The sequence below is a fragment of the Chinchilla lanigera genome, unplaced genomic scaffold (genome assembly GCF_000276665.1).
Source record: "Chinchilla lanigera isolate Chin_1 unplaced genomic scaffold, ChiLan1.0 scaffold00016, whole genome shotgun sequence".
Taxonomy (NCBI): domain Eukaryota; kingdom Metazoa; phylum Chordata; class Mammalia; order Rodentia; family Chinchillidae; genus Chinchilla; species Chinchilla lanigera.
In genome coordinates this window covers 25983767-26008193 of record NW_004955417.1, presented here as the reverse complement: position 1 = coordinate 26008193, position 24427 = coordinate 25983767, and the positions used below count along the sequence as shown (strand labels likewise).

At 45.3% G+C, this 24427-nt stretch overlaps 1 protein-coding gene across 1 annotated transcript in view; it reads left to right on the top strand.

The window, feature by feature from the left end:
• The window catches only part of Sntb1 (syntrophin, beta 1 (dystrophin-associated protein A1, 59kDa, basic component 1)), a gene marked incomplete at its 5' end in the record, with an annotated part of 222122 nt that overhangs the window by 119941 nt on the left and 77754 nt on the right, over positions 1-24427 (top strand). Inside the window, 1 exon segment of the mRNA XM_013512818.1 lies at positions 17880-18087. Coding sequence (XP_013368272.1) covers positions 17880-18087 — 208 coding nt within the window.

Here is a 24427-nt window from a genome sequence, read left to right as displayed (position 1 = left end):
ATATATATATATGGATAGCTGGGATAACTGTACTGCTGATGTCTAATGGTTTATTGAAAGGAGCAGTTAATGCTTAATTTTTTTGACTAATTGCATGCTTATATCTGGTAATCTGAACAACTAATTTGAAGTCAACAATATGCAATATAACAACCGTGGTGAATTTCTATCATCTTGTCTAGCGCAACTTTGTGTCATTTCTAATGTTTTTAAAAATTTTTTATTCTCTTTATTGGTTTGATGAATCTTGCATTCTTACATCTGGTAATCTGAGCAACTTCATTGAAGATAACTGTGTAATATAGCAATCACTGTTAATTCTTATCATTTTGTTTTGAAACCCTGTACTATTTTTATTGTTTTGGCTTTGTTTTGTTTTTGTCTATGTTGTTTTTATTTTGCTACTGTTCTTTCTTAAATTCCCGTTCAAATAATTTTTTTTAAGAAGACATATATGGGCAACTGGCTTTCAATAGATATGCAAAAGCTACTCAGTGGGAAAGGATAATCTTTCTAACAAATGGTGCTGTAAAAATTGATATTCAACTGCAAAAAAGAAATGAACTTCAATTTATATCTTGTACCATGTTCAAAATTTCAAATATTTCATCATCTTAAAGGTAAAACCAAAAACTCTAGAAAAGTGAAACTTTTTCTGAATTTGAGTTTGGCAAACGTTCTAGATATAGCACCAAAATCACATCCCTTAAGAAAGAAAATTATATAAAACCAAAAAAAAAAAAAAGGTTTTTTTAAACTTTTATTTTTCAGAGAATGGAAACACAGATCAGGGAAAGTATCTGTGTTTTCAATGCATCTGATAAATTATATGTATCCTCTATATACAGAGCTCAGTTGCCATGCAATTTTTAGAAAGAATTGCGAGGTACTGTGGCATGCACCTGTAATCCCAGCAATCTGGGAGGCTGAGGCAAAGGGGATCATAAAGTCAAGCCCATCCTGGGCAATTTAGTAACTTAGTGAGACCCTGTCTGAAAATTTAGAAAAAGGGCTTGGGGTGGTATCAATGCAAAGGCCTCGGGTTCAGTTCCCAGTACCCCCCAACCTCAGGCAAAAATTTATGCAGACATTTCACTATGAAAGATAAGGGCATAACAAATAAGCACGTGAAAAGATGTTCTACATCCTGATTCACTGCAGACATGCACATTAGAGCCACAGTTAGATACCACTACACATACCTGAATCCAGCTAAATTAAGAAGACTGAGCATACCAAATGTTGGCAAGAATGTGGGTGAACTTGAACCCTGATGCACTTTGGTTTCAAATGAAAAATGGTAAAACCACTCTGACAGAGTGTGGAAGTTCCTTAACACTTACTAAATGAGCCAGCAATCTGTTCCTGGCTGTTTCCCCAAGAGGAATGGAAGTGTGTCCAAACAAAAGCACAAAATACACATAGCACTATGATTTGCAGTAGTGAAAAGCTAGAAACAGCCCAGATGTCCATAAAAGGCTGAACAGTTAAACAGTGGTGTATCATACAACTGAATGTTGCTGAGCAATAGTGCAGAGTGAATAATCACACTTACTACAGAATGGATGAATCTCAAAATAATTCTGTGTGAGAGAAGCTAGACAAAAGGAATTTATATCACATGATTCTAAAATTCTAGGTAGTGCAAATGATAGCAAGAGAAATGGGAGAAGTAAGAGCCTATCAGTTATTCTCCAATAAAGCTATTAAAATTAAATGCTGGTATAAACATACTTTTCCAGATAAACTGGACTATGTGCTACTTCTGAACACCTCAGCTTTCATGCTTTTCTGTTCCTGGTTGTTGTGTCCCCACAGATTGGAGTGCCTTCTCTCCGCCCTCCACCTGTCAGGCACCTCTTATTCCTTAAGCCGTCTCAGATGGCTTTGTCTTCCTGAAGGATTTCCTGATCCTTACGCTCAGCATGCCTTTCCTTCTTTCAATGCATGGTGCTCTTTAACTGTGCACCTGTTCTGCCATGCATTATAATTATTTTGGAACCACCCGCCGGACAGAGCTATAAATGGCTTGGAGTGTGTCTCACTTATCTCTGTATCTGCCACCTCCCAGATCTCTGTATCCATGCAGGGGTATTTTTAGGATTCAATATTTAGAGGGCACATTGCCTGAGGTTAACCGGTATTATCTCGGAATCAAATTGTCGTAATAAAATGTTCTCCTGCCTTCCTCTGCTGTAGTCTGACCTCTCCTGTGTAAGGTGTGCTGTCCGTTGCTTTCACACCCTGCTGCCCGTGTGACTCCAGAGATGTTCCCTCGGGTTCCCTGTCTCCAGTGTCTCTCCCCCAGCCCCCTTCCCAGGCGTGATCACACCACAGGCCACACTTGATCCTGTCACCCAACTCACACACATGCAGTTCTGTCACTGGGCCCCTCTGGGCTCTCCACCATGTTTGTCCCTGTGCTTCTTTGTCTGCCTTCTCTCCACACTTCCAACTCCTCACAGCTTCCGCCACGTGCGAGGCGGTGTCACATTGTGTCCCTTGCTCAGGCTGCCACTGCACGTGGGATTTTCTGCCCTTCACCTCCACTCCTCCGTTCACATTGAGCCGCCTTCTCCTCTTCTCCGCAAGTGGGCTGTTGGGCCTCACCATTCCGGTCCTTGTCCTCACTGTCACTCAGCCCGCTCCTGCCCATGGAAGAGAAACAGATGCGCAGGTCGGGCCTTTGCCCAAGGCCGCTGTGCTTGTGGCCAATGGATGGGCCAGGCCAGACACATGGCCCGTGTGCCACATGCGGCCTTTGGGTCCTTTGCCTTCCAGCCCCTCGTTCCTGCCCAGCCCTGTGTACACCGAGCTCCCCGAAAGCCACGGTGAGCTGTGTGTGACTCGGCATCGCTAGTGTGCGGCAGACCGCCTGGCAGAAAGCAGGCATCCAGCGAGGGGTTCCGAGTGAATGTTTCAAATGTGATTAAGCTTATTTGTACTTGCCCTGTTCTCAAATCTGGCTCTGTTCAGTTTCCTTTCTTTCTTTTTTTTTTTTTTTTTGGAAGGGGTGTATTTAAGTCTTGGTTAAAAACCATCCATGCTAATGGACGAGCAGGCCTCCCTCCTGAAGCTCGCCTGCGCCATGATACTGGATAGAGGGTTCAATCACTTGACTCCCACATCTGGAGGGAACAAATGTTTGGAGCACTGCAAGGCAGAGGCTGGCATCTGACCACCCTGGGGCTCAGGTCTCCTTGGCAGCAGAGCAGATACAGAAACCCTGGCAGCTCTCCTCGGTCTCCATAGCTTCTCTCCACCCTGCGCCCCTCTGTATCAAGAGTTAGAACAGCTCTAGTTCATTTCCTACATTTGCAGCAGTTTTCCTGTTCACTGTTTTCATACACATATTCTTCTTTCAAAAAAATTCTTAAAGTCAAAACAAAACAAAAACCTAACACCACAGCTTTGCTGCTTCACAGAGGGACTGACTTTGCCCCGGGTGGCTGACACCTTAGCATTTGCTGCAAGCATGAGGAAGATTGACTGAATATCATGTCACATGGCCTCTTAAAACTTGGGGTGAGCATTTGCATTATTTCTATTTCACCCTCTCTTGCAAGCAGCCCAGAACTGCATGAAATTTAAAACTTGTCTAGATAGTTCAGATACAGATTTTTTTTTAAAAAAATGAGCAATTTTATGGGTAGCTGATTTATTTGTTTGTGCTTGTGTTAAATCCTTCAGGTAATGAAAATGATTATTGCTATCTACAAAAAAAGGTGAAAGTGTCTTTGAGCAAAGGCGTCCACAGAGAAAATAATTATGAAGCTGTCATTTCCAAAAGACCTTGACAGTAGAATATCTGCAAAGTACACAGTGAGTGTTTCAAATCTAGAAAGAGCTACTATTCCAAAATTCAGGACCACCCCTCTAGAAAATCATGAAGAAGGTTAAGTTTGCCCTTAACACATCAAGAGTTTTCCATTCTTCCTCCATTATCTAAACTTGGATAAACTTCATTGTTAAGAAATTCAGACTAGTCTCCATATTATTCTACATATATGTTTGACCTTGGATATATCACTTGTCTCCAGAATTCAGATTTTTTTACCTATGAACTGGGTGGTGGTATTAAATGACCTCTAATTCCTCCAGGATTGTAAATTCTGACGTATTCTGATCATTCATTTGTTCATGCATGTCACTGGGATCATCCTTTTAGCTTCTGCTTCTTTTCTGTATTTAGTTTTCCTTGCTAATTTACATTGCCTGTGGTCATTTCCACTTCTTGAGCCCAAATTCCATGAGTTCCTCTTCAAGTCCTTCCTGGGCCATCCAGTTTATGTCTTCTCTCCAGCACTCTCTCAGGACCATCTTTCCAAATCCTTGCTAAAGGATTTCTGAATGTTAATACTTTTGTGCACTACCTACCATAGTATGTCTGTGTTCTGTCACTGTGATGAAATACACAAAGAGTCAACTTCAAAGGAGAAATGACTGTACTGGCTCATGATTTCAGAGGATTCAGTACATGGTCAGTTGGTGCCAATGGCTGGGGGCCTGCAACATCTCAGTACATCATAGCAAGTAGTGAAAGATGGAGCATAGCATCACACCTCATGGTAGCAAGGAAGCAAGGAGTAAAAGGAAAAGGCTAGGGCCCCAATATCACCTTCAAGAGCACATGCCCACTGACCCAACTTCATTCCACTGGGCCTCACCTCTCAAAGGCTCCCCTACCTCTAAACAGGGCCACAAGCTGGCAACCAGGCCTTCAGCATGTGGCCCTCTGGAGACTTTCAAGGTCCAAACCATCACACACAGGTAACACGTCTTTATGTGTATAGGGTTCCTAGAGATAGAAACCCTGCTTTTGCCCTCATCCCCTCTCCCATTCTTCCCCTCTCTCTGCCTTCACAAAGAAAGACTTAGTAAGAATTCACACAGAATGGATGGATGATAGTTGGGAGATGATGAAGTACTGTTAATTATGTAGCAAGTTGCTGGCATCACATGGTTAATTGTGGCTTACACAATTTATTGAGATTTTAATAAAAGATAGTGTGCTCCTAAAACAGATAGAAATGTTTCTCTCACATTAGGAATTTTTCACATTATTTGAAAGTTTAGCACTTATTCCAAATGGATGGATATCATCTCAGTGACTATAGGGACAGCAATTATGTGGCCTTCTTCTTTCCACATGCCTAATGCCATGTCTTATGGGTAATAGGTGTTCAAAAAAATTTATAATGGATGAAGATGCATTTCCTCATAGAGTCACAAGTGGACCAGACAGATGAGTCTTATCATTTTACATGAAAATTCCCCATAAATGACTTAGACAGTATCCATTGATGTTGCCTCTAGCCATTAGTCCTTTGGATTAATAATCTCTACTTTATTTGTGTCATCTTTTTGCTCTGCTTTGTACATTGACAAGGCTGCCTGCCTCTGTATCCTATCTGGGAAAGGCTCATGAAATCACACATTTGTGGCTTCAGCCCAAGAGCATCATGTGTGGTAAACTGCCTGATAAACAAAATAATGTCAGAAACCATCTCTGAGTTGACATCAATTGTGGGTGATCTGTGGAGTCCACCTTCTCATGGACATTAAGACGTGTGACTTTGATATACAAGAAAAATTACTTTAGAACTGAAAGGCTTGGGCTATGGGTTGTGTTCTATTATTTAAGACTACAAGGGTTAATGTCTAGTGAGGAAAGAACAAATATACCTATAAATATACCTGGACAATTATAGAACTTGGACTAGAAAGGAAGCCACTAACCATACAGATGAGACAAGCTTCATTGGTAGGTATAGCTATCATTCTGTTTAGCCCAGCAAGTACCCTTGCAGAACCTATCTCCATCTGTGGGGCAATGGGATGAGCTTAAGATAATTCATGCACTCAAGAACTTACTGTCTAATGGGGGATTCTAACTACAGAAGGATACGCCTTTGATAAGAGACTCTCAGATCACCACAAGCCATCTATTCTAGATTGAGCAATAAGGAGACGTAGACATGGGCTTTATCTGGAGTGTTCTATGCTAAAAATGCTTTCTGGAGATATTAAATAGGCATCTGAAATGCCCCCAAACCCTACTTCTGTGCCCATGGTGAACATTCGTATTTACACTTTTCCTGGAATGAGACCTTAGTTTCCTCCTCAAGTCATGATTTCAGGTGACCATTTCATCAGAGTCAGCATAGAAAAGTGACCTACATCCTATCCCAGAGAAGTGTTTGTCTCAGCTCTACTGAGAAAGCTTGGTAACTTGCAGTCTGGCTCACTCTTTGGAAAGGGAGATACCACCAAGGCAACCCTGCTAAAACGTGGAGACAGGAAGCTGACCAAGAGCACAGGCAGCATCAGGAAAACTGGGTCATCTACTCTTGACCATGAGAGGGTGTTGCTGTCCTTAAAACAAAGTCACCACAGATAAGCAAACTCATGAGGAGTAGCTGGTATTGGTAGATACTGCAAGTTTGAGATTATAACAAAATATCATCATAACAATGGAGGTATTTACCCAAATGCATAATGCTGCTTTCCAAATCTGGGTAATTTTTAGTTTTTTGTTTGTTTTTTGAAGTAGGGTCTTGCCATGTAGTTCAGACTGGTCTTGAACTCACTATGTAACCCAGAGAGGCCTTGAACTCACAGTGATCCTCCTACCTCAGCCTCCCAAATGCTGGGATCACAGTCATGCACCACCATGCCTAGCTTCATTTCAGTTGCATAACCCAGAACCTAAGCAATAACCTAATGATTCCCTGTTCCTCACCCCTTGTGGTTTATCCACCATGAAGTCCTATTTCCTTTATTTTCTGTAGTTTTTATACACATAAAACTTTACACGAACTTTACCAGCAGTTATTACTTGGGATATGCTTACACTCAACAGTTATTCCTTCTTTATCTGAAATTCATATTTAACTAGACATCTTATATTTTTATTTGTTAAATCTCCGTACTCTAGCTTAAGATCATCTAATTCAAAGAAGTGAAACTAGGCCTGCAGAATCCCAAATCTATGCTTCGCATTGAGCCTAGGGACCAACTGCTCATCGGTGTTTAAGTGCTGAGTCTAGAAGCAAACGTACATTTATCTGACTTGCATAGCACCTTGTGCATTTACCAGGTTTTTAAAAAATCAGTGGAACAATTTCAAATCACAGAATATTTTGTGAGGTACATGTGAACCATAGTGAATAAACAAAATGTTTTCTCTAGTTTTGACATTCAACGACTCTTTCTAAAACTTTGATAAGGATATTGTTCCCCTCAGAAAGGGCAAAGTGCTGAAATTTTTCACGTATTTTGTAAATTTATGCATTCATGAAAACATGAACCCCCCCCAAAAAAGGAAAAAAAAAAAAACCCTGAAACCTAGCCAACGTGAGAGGTACTGGAAAGTTCCCTCAGAGCTTAGCAGAATCCTGCACCTTGGATGACCTGCGCTAGAAATGGGATTTTTACCAGAAACAGTGTCAAATCTGGCTTCTTTTGCTTTAAGGGTTTGCGCTTGACACATTGTTTAGATAATCTCAATAGCTTTCAGCAAAGCAGCCTGCTTCCTAGATCTGCATCCTTAGCTGGGACTGTAGTTTCAGGCAATAGAATCAACTCTAGTTGAGGACATTTGGGTTCTCTCTTTCCCTGAGATTTCCAAGAATGGGGCCAAGTTCAATAGCCGGCCACCTCGGGGCGCTGTGCTGGGGACAGTACCATGCTGCTATCCTGCGTGATACCGATCCAGGAGCTCACCCAGCTGGGTGCCTCACTTGCACCAGGGAGCCTCGGGGATGGTCCCACTCTGCCACCAAGAGCTGGGCGCCTCCACCGCCGTGCTCGCAGAGACAGGGACCCCAGCTCATCCACACCCTCACCTGGCCCCTTCTGAGCCGCTGTTTTGTGTGAGTGCTCTGATCCCAAGCAGCAAGGAAAAAGAAGTATCAGCTTGAATTCTGGCTTGTGCCTTGGGGAACTTGAACTTATAATTGGGCAAACTTTCCAAATCCAGAGGAAGGGTGTTCAAAAGATATTGAGCAGCAAACAACATGAAAAATGTTCCCTACGCTTTCAAACAACACGCCACATTTTCTAAGCCTCCTACTAAATGGGGCATGTATTCATCAGCCTCCGCTGCTACAATGGGCGCCTGGGGCAATTAACTTATAAAGAGAAAAGGTTTATTGAGTTCACAATTTGGAAATTCAAATGCAAGATCCGGCGGCCCCTGGCAAAGGTTGCCCATTGTGGCGGGAACTTCTGTGAGAACAACTGCTCAGAGCCTGAGCCGGAAGCAGAGAGAGGAGAGAGACTGGGATCCCAAATCCCCTTTGAAGGCGCTGCTGCCTAAGCTCCTCCTGTGTCATCTCGGGGACCACAGAGATCAGAGTGCACCCTTAGCAGAGCCTAACGATTGAGATCTACGTTTTGGAGTCAGATGAAGTCAGTTTCTGGTCTCAGCATTTTCCATTACTGACCCGGAGAGGGTGGACAAGCCGGCCCCTCTGAAGGGCCACTTGTCTTCTGCGCATGTGCACCGTAGAATATTAACTCCGCCCACCTCGTGGGATGGCAGTGAGGATAAAAAGAGAAAAGCAAACAAGTTTTTTGGCAAAGATTGCAGGGCCGCAGGGCAAGTCCTCATCCTCGTTATGAAAGTTGTTACCAGCATTAAAAAAAAATCTCTTTTAAGTCTTTTAGTTACATCTCATTTTAGGATTTAAGAAAAGAATCTTAGTATTTTTTTGTAGTATTTTTCTTTTCACATAATATCTTTTCTTCTTAGTGAATTATTGCACCGCGGACCTTATTGCTAAAGGTTTGCACACATTTGTTTTCCTAAAGACATTTTTAATTCAATGTTTTTCTGACTACATTGCAAAATTTTTTTGGAAAGTATGTACATGTAGAAACAAAAATATCTCAGGATCCCAGTGTCCAGAGATAACCCATGTTGACAGAGCGCTCTGCGGGAGTCGGGTGGGAAGTATTTTTATCAGCCATAGGAATCACAGCTCTGCGGAGTGGGCCATGCCAGGGTGGCCATGTGGCTTGCCCTCCCCTCACTTCCCAAGGTTGCCAAAACCAGTGGCTCCAGCCTCCTCACCAGCTTTATCTGTGTTTCTCCAGCTTCACACTGGAGGGCAAAGGTCATCTGAAACCTTTGTTTCCAGGTTGCAAATATCATTTTATTTATTAACTTTGTCTACGGAGGCTTCAAGTTTTATGTGTCAGCCTCGTGTTTCCAAACAAGAGAAGGAGAGCATGCTGGGAAATATTCTTTGGCTCAGTGGAAGCCTTTGAGAGAGTAAGAGGGGGAAGAAAATTACTCTTTTATTGCAAGGTTTGCCAAATGATCCCTGAGAAGCTGTGATATCATTCATATGCTGTGCCAGGCTGGATCGAAGCTGCTCATCTTGGCAGACATCTAGAGTGAGCGTATAATTCCTCGGGGGTGGGATGGGCCTTTATCAGAAATAGTTCCATAGACGGTATTTACATAACTGTGGTGGAGTGTGAGAATAAACACAGCTGTGGCACTGCCCTAAATATTTCTATTCAGCAGGGAATTAAAAGAGAACTTTATCGCTGAACTACAGATAAACACAATTCATCAAGCAGTGGTCACTTCAACTGGGGAACAAAATAGGAGTTATAAAAGACTGGCCCGCTGAAAATAGCTCCAATCAGCCGCCCTGCCGTTATTGCTCTGAAGCTCCCTCCCTCCCTCCTGCCCAGTTCCAGAAATGTAGGACTCATTGCCAGTGTGGCGGTGGTCCAGATTTTCTTAACCCCAGCAAAGAAACGGAGGGCTCACTCACTGGCGAGTGGGGACCTACTGTGCGCCAGCCTGCTTTCCGGGGCGTGTGACCCTATATCTGCATGGTTCCCCTTTTTAGTTTCTGGGCTATAGGATTGTTGAGGGGGTGTGGTTGCTTTGTTTTCTTCCAATGAGAGTTTCTCAAGTTCATAGTGGGTTGAAATGGACACTTGAGAGCCTTCAGCGTCCATGGATTTCACACATCAGGCAGTCCTGGCCCAACTATGCGCAGGAAGCCAGTCACTGTGAGGTTTCCGTTTTCTTGGTTCGCTATAGCAAACACCATGCATGAGGCACCCCGAAACAATAGACATTTACTCTCCTTGCCTCCTGAGGTGTCGGCAGAGGGGGATCTTGCTGGAGGTTTTGAGGGATTAGCCGGACGGTGCCTCTCGTGGGGCTCCGCAGGGTCACCTGGAAACCTTGGCGGGCCCTGTCTCATGGCCACATCGCTGCAGTCTCTGCTTCCATCTCCGCGTTGCTCTCTCCATGGGTCTCTTCCAGTGTCTGTCTGTCACCAGTCCGGTGGTGCATTAATGGGATAGTGAAATAAGGTGCTCACCTCAGCCCTTACTGTAATTCCGTCTGAAAATCAGCAGCACACTGAGGCTCCACGTGGGCCTGAGCTTTGGGGCAACACCGTTCAGCTCTGGAGAGAACAACTCCCTCTCTGTACTGCACCCATCGCATCTTAGGCCCCTTCTTGTCAGGGTACTGGAATAGCAGAGTAAAAAGCAAAGAAACAAAAATGCTGGATGCTTTGAACTCCTTTCTGTAATCCAAGACATTGAGTGGGATTTTTGGTCTCAGTATCCACTCATTGTCTCTTTACTACTTTGCGGCCAGGAGAGAGTGACCTTGTGTTACGTGTCCAGCTGCCCAGAACCCATGAACAATGACGCCCAGTGATACAGTTCTTGTCCTCCGCCTCTAAGAGTCTTAACATGCTAAAAAGCATAGATGATGTTTACTCGCACTGGGAATTATAGGTCACAGAGCATTTTCACAACTGTAATCTTCGTTTTAAGCGTTCATTGTGTTTTTCAATCAGCCCCGCATACGGTGAGGGAAACCAGCTCCTGAACAATGACGCCAGCTTAAACAATAACTGCTGGGCTGGAGTTTCCTTGGCCCAGATTGGTTCACACCTGCAGCCCTCAGTCCTTCAAGCCCCGGACCACACAAATGCAGCTGTTACTAGAAGACCTGGGAATGGAAACTGGGGAGGAAGATAACTGGTGTCCTGCACCCTACAAATGACAGAGCCTGACCTAGGACAAGTGTGTTCATCAATAGGGCCACTCGTCCACTCTTCCTTCTCCTTTTCTGTCCAAGTACACTGAATGCACAAGATGTGTACCTGGAGCAAAACTCAGCAGATACTGCATTCCCCAGTAAAATCCTCTTCTCATCTTGTCTTCCTGTCGCTCAGTTTCCCTCCTAATTGACCCCCCCCTCTGTCACTTTCCAGGATTAATCCCAGCACCTACAAGCATCTTTACAGTAATATGACACTATCTCACATTTCTGTCTTGTGCTTTCTCACTTCCGTTGTATCATCCTTTTTTTTCCTGTACTGGGGATTGAACCCAAGGACTTCGCACTGAGCTGCATCCCCAGCCCTCTTGTATTTTTTGTTTTTGTTTTACTAAGTTGCCTAGGCTAGGCCTGAACTTGTAACCCTCTTGCCTCAGCCTCCCAGAATGTTGGCATTACAGATGTGCTTTTGGCTGGTGTCATACAGATTTTTGGCTCTATTATTTTAATAACAGCAAGCACCACTCATTTCTTTTCCACACACTACTTAGGCGCTTGTTGCCTTCAAGTTTTTGTTACTTTCCTGTTGTTCCCTGTTCTCCTTTTCCTGCTCCTCTTCCTAATTCCTCATCTCTAGCTCCTCCCACATGTCTGTCCTGTCTTTAAGGACCGGTTGGGGGGAGCTCTGGTCACTATCCAGCAGGCTTCAGCCAGGCCTGGGCATCCCTGGCAAAAGGCCAGGCTTGGTGCCTTTCCTTAGGAGCCTGCAGATGGATTTCTCGAGCTGTGTGGTGTCAGCGTTACCTGCAGGGGGATTGCTAGCCTCACCGTACCGCTCCCGAAGAGGCAGCTCTTTCCCCTCTTCCCACCACACAGCCACCAGTTAACTCAGTCTGTGGAGAAGCGAAGGGTCCAGCAGACACTGGCAGCCCTGGGTGAGGCCACCGCTCACATCCACGCAATCTTCCGAACTGGCCTTCACATTGCTCTTTTGGGTAGAACAAGAAGTAGATGGGGTAAGGAGTGACGAATTACTAGCCTTGCCCCAAATCTTTCAGAATTTTGCAAAAGACTCATGCATCTTTCCCCAAAATTATTTTTTTCAGTCCAGGATGTTAAAAATAGTCTTTGTAAAACTTTTTAGTTTTTGTGGAGCTTGTATTTTCCTCTGAGTCCAAGGACTTGGAAAGGAGCTGCACCAGAGCCTGCCCTGACATGCTCCCCTTGCCTCGCTGGGCCACAGCCCGGAGAATTTGGGGAGAGCCTTCCTTGGAAACCAGAAGTGTTGCTCAGGATGGGATCGGCACTGTGACCACTCAGGAAACTTAATTTTCCCAATAACCTTGAGAGGCAAGAGCCATTGTACACCTGGCTTGATTGCTGGTAAAATGAGATCAAATAACAGATTTATGTATCAAATAACAAAAAGGTTCTTTTATTTTAAAGAAAAAAGAAAATAACAACAACCAAGACAAAAACAAAACAACACTAGGGCAATAAAAATGATTTGAAAACAGTGTGATAGGAAGTTAACAATGGTTGTTATATTACATATTGTTACCGTCAATGAAGTTGTTCAGATTACCCAAATGCCCATCAAGTGAGGAATGGATAAAAAAGACGTGGTATTTTTATTCAATGGAGTATTACTCAGCTATAAAAAAAATCAACTCAGAGCTTTTATAGAAAAATGGACACAATTGGAGACCATACTTATAAGTGAAATAAATCAGACCCACATGTGTAAACATCATATTATCTCCCTGGCATAAGAACCTGAAAGAGTAAATAAAACCCAAAAGGTACAGTAGATACTATGCAATGGAAAAAAGTTGTCATTTTAAGTTTGTGCTGGGTAATGAGATGGATGGATGGAAAGAAGAATGGATGGATGGATGGATGGATGGATGGATGGATGGATGGATGGATGGATGGAAGGCAGGATGGATGGATGGATGGATGGATGGATGGATGGAAGACAGGATGGATGGATGGATGGATGGATGGATGGATGGATGGATGGATGGATGGAGGGATGGATGGAGGGATGGATAGATGGAAGGAAGGATGGATGGATGGAAGGAAGGATGGAGGGATGGGTGGATGGATAGGTGGATGGATGGATATATGGTCATCCCATGACTGTGCTCAGAATCTCAAGTTGTCACTGAAAGGTTTTGGTGTCTTTGCACTACCAGGTACTTGCTTCAGATGACAGAGCTCATTGGTGTTAGAAGAGGAAGCTTGTGCCCCACTTTCTTTGGATTTTGTTGGTGTGGATGGATGTGGATAACTTCATTTATTCGTTGCACACATAATTGATACTTTTTCTGCGCCACGCCCTTGCTGGGCCACTGGCAGCCCCTCACCCACCATCACTGGGTGATTTCGAGCCACTCCCATAGGCTGTCAATAAGAAGCTCAGTCTCAGCTCGCCCAATGTCGCCAACCCCCACACAAGGTCCGCCCTGTATCTCATCTTACATCTGGAGCCGAAGCCTGGGAAGAGGGGTGTTTTCCACAGTGCCTTGAATCTGTGGACTCTTTGCAGCCCACGAGGTCACAGCCTAAGAACTCTCCCTCTGCATTTGAAAGAAGGTTTCTCCCAGAACCTGGCTCCATTAGTGACTCTCTGCCGGGCTTAAACTAGGTCTGCAAGTTCTTTTCTGTCTGCCCATGTTGTCCTGCTCTCTAGTTTGCATTGGACTTGGTGACTCACCTCTAAGAAAAAGAATCAGTCAGAAGTCAGGGCTGCAACTGTGGTGAGCAGGTCCTGAAGTGCTTAGTGGTTCCTTGTCCTGTCTAGGGGAAGCCCCTTGCCAGGTAAGAGCACACTTGAGCAGCCTTTCAAGAGCCCAGCAAAGCAAAGAACTGAGGCCTCTTTCCTGCACCCCAGAGAGTGCTCCATCTTAGATGTGTGACCTCCCCTCAGCTCAAGCCCTCACATTCCTGCAGCTTCCCACCCCTCATTAGCCACAGGCTCATGAGGGCTCCTGACCCAGACCACCTGGCTAAGCCTCAACCCAAATCCTGGCCCACAGAATTGTGAAGCAACAATCCTCTAAGCCACTTAATCTGGGGGGATTTGTTACCCGGCAGTAGATAACTGATACACTGTCCTTGAACCCTTTTGTCCACATTACCCTTCTGCTGACAATCAGCAACAGACACTGCAGGAGGTTACTTCCAGAATCCGGAATCCGGGACAGCAGCCTGGCTGAGGGAAGCTGTTAAGTCTATACTCAGTGAAGTGTATAGAGCATTGAAAGCCGTACCCAGCTGCAGGCCCTGTGGTCTCACTCAGTAGGTCTGGCATGGGGTCCGAGCATCTGCACCTAACTAAATGATTTTTTAAAAAGGAAGAGAGCTATTGAAGGATTTCTGAAGGTTACTTTTGGTTGAGAACGTCTGCTGCAGGAAGCCACAGGGCTCTCTATCCTATGTCCCATCTTGGAGGAGCAGATGGAGAGGGGCTCTGGTCACTGTCCAGCAGGTCTCACAGCCCTGGGAACTCCAGGCAAATGGCCAGGCTCGGTGCTTCCCCTTAGGAGCCTGCAGATGGGTTTCCCCAGCTGTGGACATCAGTGTTCCCTGCAAGGGGACCATGGGCCACACCGCACGGCTCCTAATGAAGCAGCTCCAGGGCGGAACTGGTGATTGTGTTCCCAGGAAGTCCATGGCACTGCTAGGTGCCCACATGGAAACCAGCAGGAGAAAGGACGGGGTCAGCCTCGGAAACAGGCCAGGACCCTCCTTCCACTCAGACAGCTGCACAGATGAAAGGAAAGGAGGACTCATCCTCTTCGCCAAAGCCGAGGTGGCCCGTGGTGGTGGCAGTTGCAGGAGCAATCATCTTGTAGGAAGTTGCCAGAACACAAGCATGGGGCTTCTGGGAGGCTCGTGAGTCCCCCTCTTTTATCCAAGGGCGGCCACATGAGAATATTTGTTTTGCAAAAACACGTCAAGCTGCACACCTACAAGTTGGGCACCTTTCCGTTAGTGTGTTACACTTTATACAGTTCACTTGGAAGTTAATGGTGGTGACAAATGCTGTCAAAGTCTGGAGGAACCGGGCGTCCCTGTCACGAGACCGTTTTGCAAATCTGCTTTCTCCTAGAGTCACACCGGCAACCCAACAGACAAAAGTCGTTCTCCCTTTTTGCAGGAATCAATAGTGTGTGTGTGTGTGTGTGTGTGCCCACGAGAGAGAGAGAGAGAGAGAGAGAGAGAGAGAGAGACTTGGGGAGCAGCTGCTTCTCCAGCTGTCATTTCTTGAAAAACAAGTCCAGGTCTTCAAAAGAAAATACCGTAAGTAAAGTATATGCATGTTTTAAATTTCTAAAATAGCAGATACTGATAAAATAATTTGAAAAGCAAACTGAGCTCTCTTTAGGAATCCTAATTTGTCTTCTAAGTAGAACTTTACTGAAGAATAAGCATTTGGGAACAGAAGGAAAAAACCACGCTAGGTTTACTGCCCATTTCTTTGAAAAATACCTAGAGGCAAAAGATAAGTGTTTCTTCTGGACTAAGACAAATGTCACCTCCAGACCCCTTGTTTCATCATGTTAAACCCTCAGAGTCTGACTGGGGAGACCTATTTTGCAAATTTCTCAAAGAACACTAATTATTGCTAAAACTCCTCCAGAGACGCCACTTTCCAAATCACTCCTTTCCTACAATTTAAGTTTATGACTTAAAAGGTTTACTCGCAAAGGCTGGTTTCAGATGTTAATGAGGCCAGGTGCACTGGGACATCGCACTTTCAGACGATCTGCACAGTTGTTATTTTGCAGCTCAGAGGCTAAGGAGGCACGATCGGCCATGATTGTTGATGGTGGATACTAGGCTCCCGACTGCTGCAGAAGAACGTGGTCGGTGGTTACCCTGCTCATGGACATCATCCAATCTAAAGCACAGATGCTGTAATACAAAATTTGAATCAACAACCTTTTTTTTTTTCTGAGACAGGGTCTCCCTCTGTAGGTCAGGGTGGCCTTGAACTCTCTCTGTAGTGTAGGCTGATCTGTAACTCACAGTGAACTTCCTGCCTCAGCCTCTGGAGTGCTGGGATGACAGATGTGCACCTCCACCCCTGACTGAATCCATAACCTCCTAAGTCTGCCTCGCAGGGGTTTGAGTCCCAGCAGCAGCACCATGTGGACTTGGGTAAATGACTTCTTTCTCTCTTCTTCCAAACTTTTTTTTTCTGTCAAATGGGATTATTGATGGGAATGTAAACTAGTACAACCACTGTGGAAAAACCAATGTGGAGATTCCTCATAAAACTGGAAATTCCATTCCACCTAGCTAGTCTCCTTCTAGTTGTCTTCCCAAAAGAATTACAGACATCATATTCCAATGATACATGCATGCCCGTGTCTATAGCAGCACAACCCATGATAGTTAAATCTTGAAATTGGCCTACGTGTCCATCAAGAGATGAATGGACAGAGAAAATGTGGTAGTTACACACAATGGAGTACTACTCTGCCATAAAGAAGGCTAAATCTGAGTCCTCTGTAGGAAAATAAATGCATCCTGAGGCCATAATGTTAAGTGAAATAAATCAGACACACAAGCTTCAAAATCACATGGTTTCGGGGCTGGGGATTTAGCTCACCGGCAAAGCACCTGCCTGGCAAGCGCAAGGTCGTGAGTTCGGTTCCTGGTACCGGAGAAAAACCAAAAAATAAAATAAAATAAAATAAAAAATCACATGGTTTCTCTCAGATGAGAAACCCAAAATATAAATAAAGACCAAAACCAGAGCTAGATGATAGGAAGAAAAGAGATAGAGCTTTCTCAAATGAGAAGGGGATCAAGAGATGGGGGGAGGGAGAGGGGATGAAAAAAGGAAGGAAGATGTGTTATGTACATGTGCCAACTCCACAGAAGGAACACAGACATTATATACTGCAAACAGATAGATAGACAGATAAACAGACAGGTATTATAAGAGATGGGAAGCAGGCCAGTGACTGCCCAGGTTGGGGAGGTGCTCAGGGCTGTGTGACTAGGGTAGTTGGGGCAGACTTTGTGGTGATACAGTAGTTCTGCATCTGGATTGCACCATGTTTACCAAGCTCTGCATGCAGTAAAATGGCATAGAACTGTGCCCTACATTGTACCAACGTTTGACACCGTCCTGCAGAGCGTAAAACACAGCTCCCTGTTCCCTGGTGACTACTTCCAAGTCAAGTATCTGCCTAGACTTCTTTCCCCACAAGCTCAGGAAACAGATCTGTCGCTGCTTCCCCATGGTACAATCTGAGTTCTGGCACAGGCTTCGGGGTCTGACCTTGAATATAATATCGCAGCAGTCCCCTCTCTCCCCACTGGGACCCTTCACTACAGGCGAAGGACCCTCACTCCTCCACTACAGGTCGCGTGGGCTGCAGATCAGGCTCCTCAGGAATATGAAATACAGTCTTTTTATTCTAAAATGTTCTCAGTTGATGAGCCCTGGACAGTGGGGTGAAGCAGGTCTCTGGGTTTCTTTCTGGCCTGCAGAGCAATGCCAGGAATGTATTATGAACACCCTCCTCAGACTGCGTGAGTCTCGATGGGATACTGCACTAAGCCGGTCAGCTGTGACCTCCTTCATTCAGGTGCTTTGAATCGGGCTCGCTGGCTGCACAGCGAGGTTCCCAGGCACAGAACAGGGTGACTGATAAGCATCTGTGGCTTCAAGCATGTGTGAGTGGAGGGTGAATGGTGCAACCAGTAAGGTAAATCATACGAGAGTGGCCGGGTCTCAAAGGATGGGTGAAGAAATAGTGAGCGGGCTCTGCCGAGGCACCTTTAACGTCCCCTCTCCTGGTTCCTCCAGGCAGTTCGAAATCCACTCGCCCGACACTAAGCACACGGTGATCCTCAGGAGCAAGGACTCAGCCACCGCCCAGGCCTGGTTCAGCGCCATCCATGCCAACGTGAGCGAGCTGCTGCCCCGGGTGATCAGCGAGGTTCGAGAGCAGCTGGGGAAAGCAGGCCTCGCGGGAGGGCGCGAGATCCGGCACCTCGGCTGGCTCGCTGAAAAGGTAAGGGACACGTCTCCTCTCTTTTCGGTCGTCTTCCAGCCTTAGACCAGAGGCTGGTTTTCTTCTTAACAGCCTCTTTGGGTTACTTCTCTGCTCCAGCCCACAGCCTGCCTTTCTCACTGTGTAGAGACCTTGTCTCAATCAGCAGGACTCCCCAACTTGCAGTCATGTGTGTGGCCAACTGCATGTGGCCACGAACTGTTGCCTGGGTGGATGAGCAAATGGATGCAGAGTTTGCATTTCACAGCTATGTGTGAAGGGCGTGAAAAATAACTCAAACTCATGACAGAGCTGCTGTCCAGGGAGATGGGGAAGTTGATGCTTTTGATTAGAAGGGAGTTGTGTGGTTTTTGATGTGTCTGCTTGTTAATTGCTCGGGTCCTTTAAGGATAATAAGGTTAACTTTTACACATGGTAACTATGATAGGAGCACAAGGATTTCCTGAGCAACTACTCTGTGCTAATTTTCATATGTTACCTGCCTGCAGATTCTTTGTGCTTGGAAGCCAGCCTGGTCTGAATGCTATCATTAACAAGCGCCTGTCTCAGGAGAGTGGGAGGGGAGGGCTGTGTTCAAAGAGAATGAGGCAAAGTTTCTGTCTCAGGGAGGACAGCTGCAGTGGGAAAGGTTTCGTATCACATTAACATCGTCACTGCAATTGATTTTCCCAAGGTAGGTGATGTGCTGGCGATAGGTAGTAAAAACTCTTTGTGATACATCTTGAAAGTCGCCCTTTCTCTTTTTTCAAAGGACCAAGCTTTTGCCATTGTGCATACACTTGAATACTGTCCCTTTAACTTGACCTTATGCACTAGGGAACATGGGCTTTGTGGCCAGTTTGACCTCTCAGTGACTCTCATTCTAATAGGCAGTAAGTGGGAATAATGATTGTAGCACTGACAGCTTTCCTGCCAAGGAATCCTTCATCTGAGAAGGCCCAGTCACATGGCTCTTGGAAGCTGCACTTGAACACAGCATTCAGATGCTTCCACCATTGTTCTTTGTTTATTCCAGCACATGCATGGGCCTGGGCCACAGAGGTCAATTCAGAGTGGGGTGTTCAGTCTAGTATTGTCTCGTCTCTTGTGATGCTGGAGAACTGGAGGGAAATACTGATGGCAGGAGCATGAAAATGATAAGAAATCCAGACTACAGGCAGCCTTTCATGGATTTATACATTAGAGTTCTTGATAAAAGCAGCAGTGCACATCTGGATGGTTGATATATTTTTAAAAGTCAGAGTCTAACACTGTCTACTTTTTACACTTTCCAAATACATACTTTAGTAGGAGAACAACTACTAGTTATGAGTCTTTCAGATGGAAGGGACAGAAAGGTCAACACTTAGTTGGAACAAAAAGAGTATGGACCTCTTCTGATAACTTCTGTGTCCAAGAACAGGCTTCAGGCATGGGAGGATCCAGAAATTTAAATAACAGTGTTCTGTGCACCTCTCCTCTTCCTGTGCCCTGTGCGCCATGTTGGAGTCCTCCCAAGCACGGCGCCCCAAAGCTCCAGGTTTGTTTTCCCTTACACTTGGCTTTCTCCATGAATAGAGGCCTGTTGCCCCAGTCATTCCAGCACAGGCCCTAGGGTGCAGTCTACCGAGGCTCTCTTGGATATGTCCAGCCCTAGTTAGTCCTAAGATCAACCCCACTTAATCTTGTGTAATAACAGATAGCAACACATGTGTAGCAACACCTGTATGGAAAGATAGGGTGCTGGGCAAGGAAAAGAGTGAATGAATCTCAGAGAGGCAAAAGCAACAGACATTCTATGGAAGAACTAGAAGAGTTGATTTTGATGAAAAATGTCCCTACCTGGTTAAGGTTCTGAGTGGACCGTGGTGGTCCGGTGAGAGATGGTGGGGAATTTGAAAGTGATGATTGGAAGGAATGGGATGCAGGGAGCATTCCCAAGGTGTGGACAAAGTAGCGGGAATGATGAGAGAAGGAGAGGACCCCCAGGGCTGACAGTGACCAGTCACTCCGCATAGCGGGACCTGGGAAGAGCCCACAGTCACCTGAAACCAGCAAGCTTTGTAGCTATAAGGAAGTGCCGTCCACTGCCTGTGGGCTCGGATGTCCTGCTGGTGGCTCCTGATGGCGGAAGCTGGCAGGAAGCCAGGTCTGAGGGGACCGCTGGATGCTCTGTGAAGGTGGGTGAGGACCTTAGGCACCAAGGATGAGGTGGATCTGGAGGGGCAGGCAGGGCATATCCTCTGCTCGCCAAGGAACTGAGGGGTCTCTGCTCCGGTCCCTTTCTCTCTTCCCTTCAAACACAAGCTTTGTTTAAAACCATGACCATTTGGGTAGTTGAGACAGGAAATTGCATCATCATTAATAACATTCCTTTTCTACAAAGGTTCCGTTTTTTCACTTCTGAACTGGATCAGGCCTTTTGTTTAGGCCAGATATTAGCAGACACGGTAGTAGGTGCTCGTATAGAACAGTAATAAAGGCATACGAAAACCTCGCTCTGTTTATATGACGGTTGCGGGTGCTTCCTTAATTATTTTATCCAGTATATCCATAACAGTGGTAATGACTTATCCAGGGGCAGCCTGATATTAGCCTGATATTTTTATTAGAAATGAGAATGTCCTATAGGGTTTCCACCTTCAGACTTCTTAAAAGATTACCATGGATCATATCCAAGGGGACAAATCCATACTGGAATTTTAAAAAAATATTTACTACTGAATCCTAGTGTGGAGAAATAGGAATGGCTTTTGACCAAATGTTACAATGAATGGCAAATCCCTGATATTGTGGCTTTCTTATATTATTACAAATATGAGCGACTTTTCTCGGTGTTTGTAAAGATACAAAATGTGATCCATATATATTCAGCTGTAATTTACCTGAAATTGATGTCCTTTGTCTTTTCCTACAGTGTTAAGCTTTGGTTTTATAGATGAATAACCAGGGTTCTGTTACAAGATTGTACAGATTCTATTTAATTCCAAGTTTTTAGAAGTGGAATTTACATGAACTAAAGTAATATGAAATCATAACATGAATTTCCTTTTGAAAATCTTGTGCAGTGCAGATTCTAAAGCCCTTTTGACTACCAGGAGGAAAACGTAAAGTTAACATTATTCTTCCCTGTGACGTAGTCTGGAGAGCTGAAGAAAAGCTCCCGGAAAATGTCAAGGTTTCAAGGGACTGAAGAGGAAGGGTCAGCTGCTCTCCGGGAGAAGAGGGGAAGAAGCCAAGTGGCGGCTGAGTCAGGGCTGCCTAAAAAAGGACGGAGGAGGGGGCTGGGGATTTAGCTCAGCGGCAAAGCGCCTGCCTGGCAAGCACAAGGTCGTGAGTTCGGTTCCCGGTACAGGAGAAAAACCAAAAAAACAAAAAAACAAACAAACAAAAAAAGGACGGAGGATAGGGCAGAGGTGGTCTGCAGGTGGGAGTTCCCCCAGGAGGAAGGTGATTTGCGCATTTGTCACTGTGGGTGACACTCAGTTATGGAAGGTCCTCGAGCTGGACAGGATGGTCTAAATGTGATGTAGTGGACAGCTGGGGGCTTCCTGTACCAAGTTAGAAAGCAGGGAACTTAGAGGTGTCCTCACCCAACCTCTTTTACAGGTGAAGAATCTGGCTCCCAGAGGAGGGAAGAGTTTGAATCACAACAGAAATTACTAGAGAGTAGAATAACACTGTGAAATCAATGCTCCTTTCACTGAATGTTGGAAAGAACCCTGTAGCTCATCCGCTGAGATCTCTCGTGCGCTCTCTATGAGCCTCAGTAGCCTTGCTGTGGACTCTGCAAGGTCAAAGTCAGTGCACCCTGGAGCGGGCCCATGGCCCTTGTTGCACTGACCTTGGTCCCGCGAGGGAGCCACCTTGGTGCCAGTCCGGTGCAGCGCTGCCTCTGAGCACCGTCACCCTAGACAAAGCACCCTCCTCAGTGTAAAGCACTTGGCGGAACCCCTTAGCTCTTCGCAGTCCCCTGTCTGATCCTGAGGGTTCCCATTCCCACCCTGAACTGCGAACTGCTTCGAGCCCCAGAGGCGTTTTCTCAGTCATTGCTTTTTGATCTTTTTGGTTATCTGTGCAGTGAGTACTTTTCAGTGGGCCCATTTCGGGCAACCTGAGAAAAACAAGCTAAGTTCTGACTCCCTGGCTGCACAGAAAAACGGTAACAAATAGGCACCTGGCAGAATCAGGGAGCTCTGCTTTGTGCTTTTTTGCTTTGCCTTAGTATCCCCATGTGCAGATGATTTCTTGTCAGATTAAAAATGCAAAAACCCAGCGCAGCAAAACGAACAACCCGGTCGGGTGCTTAGAGAATCAGGTCTGGTGCTCAGTGCTGCTCACTCCTGCTTCAGGTTCTTTCCAGGAGAAACGCTAGTGTGGCTGCACCTCCTGCAGCAGTGCTGGAGGAAGGGCTCGGTAATCCCTGTTTGTCCTTTGCTTAGTCTGTTCCAGGCAGGGTGTTTCAGTAATCCCAGTCCTGCAGGGTAATTCCGGAGAGGCTGAGTCGTGGTTCTACGATGGCTCCTCAGGCGTGGCGGAGCCAGGCTCTGCCTTCTCTTTCTCACTCCCAAGCCAGCGCTTTTCTCAAAGCTGAGCTCATAAAGGACCGAAGGAGCCACGGCCCATGCGAGTGAGGCTTCTAGATCCACCTCTAAGCCGTGCCCCAGGCCCAACGCCCGGCTCCAGCACTAAGAGACAGGCAAAATCTCTCCGATCCTTTACCTGCACTCAGGAAACCGGGGGAAGAACCATGCCCATGAAGGCCCTGTACTGTCTCATACATACCCATCCTGTGTCTTCAACCGCCCCCATTCCTTCTGACCCTAAAAGGTCAAGGGGTGACTCCCTCCTCCCCGTTCTTCCCTTTCATTCTAGAGGATGCCATTAGACCTCCCTGGCTAGGTCCCTCCTTTAATAACACCCATCCTTCTCCCTTCTCTTTCTTCCTAATTTTTTACTGTAGAAGTGCAGAGAGGAGGTCTTACAGTGACTGAAGTCATCTTTGATAGGACAGATGAAGGGAAGAAAATCTGTACACATGCATGCGCATACATAGAAGTTGGCCTTGCTTTGCATATCCCATTATCCAGGAGTTTCAGAAGCCACGGTAGATATAATGTGAATAAAAGTACAAGCTGCTACCTTCTCATCAGTTGGCCAATCACTAGGGAGATAACAGATGTTCACGCTGACTCATGACCAATCACATGCTTTCTTTCAAAGCCTGTGGGTGATTGGTCACCCCACAGCCATTAGCCAATCCATACACAGGCAACAAAATTTGCATTTGTGTTGTTCTTTGTCTCTCCATGATAGATCTAGATGACATTTTGCAAGAATGGATACAGAAGAGGACGTTGTCCAACAAAGCTGGTAGCACAATAGAAAGACAAATGCTGGAAATGAAATCTGAGTCAAACATTAATGGAATTGAAGAAATCGCTGACCACAGGAACGTTTACACCAGCAGGCTGTTTTTGGTGGGGTACAGTGGAATTTGATGAAGGCAAACTTGCACCACAGGTGAGAGAATAGCAGAGATGAGGGGCAGAGACTGCAGAGGAAGAGCACCTAGAGGTATTTCGCACCACTGCCAGAGCAGAGGGCAGATGCTGCTAACTGATCCAAACTTGTAAGGGTGTGACAGTTCACCAAGAGGTAGAAAAGATGCTTGTTCTGTCTCGGGAGTTACAGGAGGATGAAGAACCTGACAGCTGTGTTCAAAGAAGTACTGTGAATCCATATTTTTTTTACAAAGAAATAAAGCAGTCTAATTTCCAGTTTTAGCTAGGCATGGTAGCCCACGCCTGTAATCCCAGCACTCTCGAGGCTGAGGCAGGAGGATTGATGCAAGTTCCAGGCCAGCCTGGGCTATATAGCTAGTTTAGGGGCAGCCTGAATTATACAGCAAGACCCTGTCTCAAAAAAAAAAAAAAAAATTCCCTGTCTTTCTGATGTTTAAACTATAGACTGGTAAATAAACTTTAATTTTAATATATTTTCATTTCTCTACACCATCGCTGACAGTAGAAGAGTCTGTAATATTTTGATTCAAAACTTTCAAGGTCATAGAACAACCTTAATTTTTCTGATTGTTGTGATCATTTGTCACACTGCAGCCTTCAGAACCGCTATTATTGTCCAGCACTACTGGACAAAGGCGGTAATACTTTTCTCTTGATCTCATCTTATCATCTGTCTACATTTCTGCCTAATCTATTTTACCTGTCCATATGTTCATTTATCCATCCATCCATCCATCATTCATCCATCCATCCCTGTTTATCTTTGGAAACTTGTAGATCTCTCTCTACATACATAATGCATAAATATGCTCTATTTCTCACATAAGTAATACCAC